This window comes from Equus caballus, chromosome 10 (genome assembly GCF_041296265.1).
Source record: "Equus caballus isolate H_3958 breed thoroughbred chromosome 10, TB-T2T, whole genome shotgun sequence".
In the NCBI taxonomy this organism is placed as follows: Eukaryota; Metazoa; Chordata; class Mammalia; order Perissodactyla; family Equidae; genus Equus; species Equus caballus.
The window spans coordinates 18,290,001-18,293,382 of record NC_091693.1 but is presented as its reverse complement, the minus strand read 5'-3'; the positions used below and the strand labels follow the sequence as shown (position 1 = coordinate 18,293,382).

Here is a 3,382-nt window from a genome sequence, read left to right as displayed (position 1 = left end):
AAGGAGAAAGGGAGAGATGCAAGATGAAGCTGCAGAAGACCAGGTGGGGATGGGGAGCTGTTGAGGCAGGAGGGGCTCTGGGGGGGCCCAGTGAGGTCACAGCAGGTGGGAGCTGGCCGTCTGGAGCCCAAGTCCCTGCTTAATTGGCTTTGGAAGAGAGCAAGGAAAAGACGGTGACCAGACAGAGGGGGCACGTGGATGGACACACGTCCCCAGAGCACGAAGCTAGGGGAGAGGGGAAGGACACAGCAGTCCCTGTTTCCATCTCCCCTCATCTGCCCCTCCACGGAAATAAAAAAATCACCCAGACTTTAAACAGGATTCAACAGTTTAATCAGTTTCACTCTGCTGGGGGCTAGAGAAGGGAGACCTGGAGTTCCAGGGACTAGGAAAGGGGAGGACACTGGGCCTGACCCAGAACGAGGGAGGCCCCTGGCTCCTCCTTTCTGTCTGCACTTTCCTTGTCGCTCTTCCTGGCTTTAGGAAGTAGAACCTTTAACATCCCCCAATGGACAGCGGAAGAAGCAGCGTTCAAGGAGGCTGGCCCAGAAAAAGGAAGCTGGGACCTCCCAAGCAGAGTCTACTCCTCGCTAGAGAAGTCTTGGAAGACCCCGGCAAAGGGGTCTCTTGAGGTCTCACCCTCATTGGCCCGTGACTGTGGCCCTCAATCTCTATTATTTTCCATCCTTCTCTGGAACATCCATCCTTCAAGCTCTCCCGATCCCCTTATCAAGCTGCCTTTGAATTGTTTGCACAAGACACACCCTCCCCCGTGAATGGGGAAGTCCACGGGGCAAGGAGAGGTTCTCATTTACTCCTCAGACTGCAGCCTCCAGCACAGAGCGTGGGAGTCTCTGCAGAACGAATGATTGACATAGGATTCTGGCCCCAACCTTTGCACAGATCCAGAGCACACTGGCATCTCCTCCTTGTCCCTCCCCTGAGACTTTTGTCTGGATCCCCCATCCCACACCCCGACATATGCCATCCTCCTCTGTTTATACTTTCTGCCCCACACTGGACTCTGAGCCACTTCTGGGTCTAATGTCCCAGAGCCCAGCACGACTCAGTCCCATGAGAGATGGTCAAGCGGTGTGTTGAGTAAGCCATCTTTGTGGACTCCAGTGATCGCAGTGTGCCCCTCAGAGGTCTAGGCTGTGTGGACCTCTTGTGCCCTGGACCCAGAAAAATCATCTGATGCCTCCCAGCCTCTCTTCACCTGCCATCCCTGCTGCACCAGGGCCAGCTCGTACCAGCTCATGAGCGCTCATCAATTCTCAACTCCAAGTTCGGTGACTTCAGATTGGCGGCTAGAAATCAGCCAGGGTGGAAGTATTTACACCACGGAAATGGGCCAATGCTATTGATTATCTCTTCCTCTTCCTCGGAGAGCCCATCATTAATCTTCTGCCAGCATCCCACCGCCTCCCCGCCCTGCTGTCTTTCACCCCTTGCCTTGTGAAAGCCACCAGCGAAAGGCTCCTGTCTCCTGCCTCCTTCAGTGGAAAATGAAGGGAGAATCTAGACAGAAGAGGCAGGGGCCAAGGCACCAATCTTCCAGGAGTGGCAAAATGCCTGAATCCTTCTTGAAACTCTCACATTGCTTGTCTCCATGACCGTGGGTGTAACTGTACTGAAAGGAATATGGTGTTGCCCCAGGAAAACTTCCTCAGGCCAAGTTATGTTATCCGATCCCACAATCGAAATTGAAAACAAACCATCTAAAAGAGGGAATGGATGTTTGAAATATGGGGCTTCCTCCGAATCCTTCCCTCGACCCCCCCCCCGTCTCTTGTACATCTATAGATGGGAAGCCTGTCCACCTCCTCTTCTCCTTGAAATACCCGCCCCCGTGCAACAACCACCGTTCCTCCAACGTTCGGGTGAAATTCACCTTCAGAAAATCCTAAAACCAGGGAAAAAGAAGTAGACATGGAACAGGCAAATTGCCTTCCATTCTCCTACCAAATATGCCCGTTGCCAAAGTCCTGATGGACGAGTGATCAAACGATGAAACGTCTTTAAGAAGCTAAGAGGAAAATATATATATATGTATGTATATCCAACAGCTCCCTAAACCTACCATGTAAACCTGACATTTGTGAAATCTGTAAAATCGCCAGGGAATTTTTTTTAATTTAACCGTATGATTGGCCTAAGGTTCCATAACGGGGCCTCTTAAGGTCTGTCTTTGGAATTTCTAGAAGGATCTCTAGCCACGTGCTAAAGAAGTGTCCCAAATGGAAAGTTAAGGAATCGAGCCTCCCTCCCTGTTTGTTCAAGGGCATCTAGATTCAAACCTAAACATTGCCCCCAAATCAACTGCAAGCTTGGTTTAATTTTCGTCTCAGGGCGAATTCTCAGCACCAGTTTCTGGAGTCTGGGGCTCACGGTCTAGGACGCCAGTGAGAATCCATGTGAGATGGTGTTGGGTTGAGAGAATTAGTGGGACCCGTTGAGCTGCCCCAGGATGGGGGGGAGCCCCTCTCCCAGGGAGGAAAAGGGGTGGACTGTGTTGAGCTAAGATGCACATGGAGCCAAAGAGGCCACAACCTTTGGAAGGATTGCTAGCTCCTGCTGCTTTCCCAAGGACACCATCCAAGGATCTAAGCTGCAAGGAGGCAGATTTAGAGAAGAGGTGGAGAGAGGTGGAGAGTAGCTTCTACAAGATCTGAAACTTCCAGGCACTCTGATCCTTGTAGTCCAGGGGATCCATGGGGTTGTAGGTGAATTTCCAGGTGCCTGTGGGGTCCTTGAATTCCAAGCTGTCCACAGGGCTGTAGGTGCCGTAGCTCTGGCCTGACAGGGAGGTGGGGGACTGGGCCAGGGAGGGTCCCACGGAGGGGCCTGAAAGGGGGCTGAGAGCTGGGCCCCCCAACTGGGGCACCATGGGAGAGAGGTAGGGATCCAGGCCACTGAAATAGGAGCTTGGAGACCCATAGGCTGACGGGGAAGAGCAGAAAGCAGAGGCAGGGGCGTAGGTCATGGCATAGGGCGCTGAGGTCAGAGAAGGCCCCGAGGCCACAAGCCCAGCCCGTTGGGCCTCGGGCAAAGGAGACTCTGAGGCCGGACTCCAAATGGACACGGTGGCCACTGCCGTGGTGGGGGAGCCCGAGGGGCCAGGTAGAGGGGGGCTGTAGGAATCTGAGATGCCCAGGGGGTCTGGACAGACATCTGTGGAGGGTCTTGGGGATGCTCCTGCCTTCCTCTTGGCAGGACGAGCTTTGGCTTGTGCCCCTGGGGGCTGCTGCTGCTGTTTCTGCTGCTGCCGCTGCTGTCTGCACTTAGCCCTGCGGTTCTTGAACCAAACCTGGGGATTGAGAGGGAAAATCGTGCAGGTGAGTAGGGAAGAGGCCCAGGAGAGCCCTCGTGGTGCCCAGGA

At 53.8% G+C, this 3,382-nt stretch overlaps 1 protein-coding gene across 1 annotated transcript in view; it reads right to left on the bottom strand.

Annotated features, from left to right (window-relative positions):
- Nucleotides 1-343: 343 nt before the first annotated feature.
- CRX (cone-rod homeobox) overlaps nt 344-3,382 on the bottom strand; it is a 6,281-nt gene continuing 3,242 nt past the window's right edge. Inside the window, exon 3 of the mRNA XM_023651562.2 lies at nt 344-3,310. Coding sequence (XP_023507330.1) covers nt 2,663-3,310 — 648 coding nt within the window. The 3' untranslated portion in view covers nt 344-2,662. The remainder of the gene's footprint in view (nt 3,311-3,382) is intronic.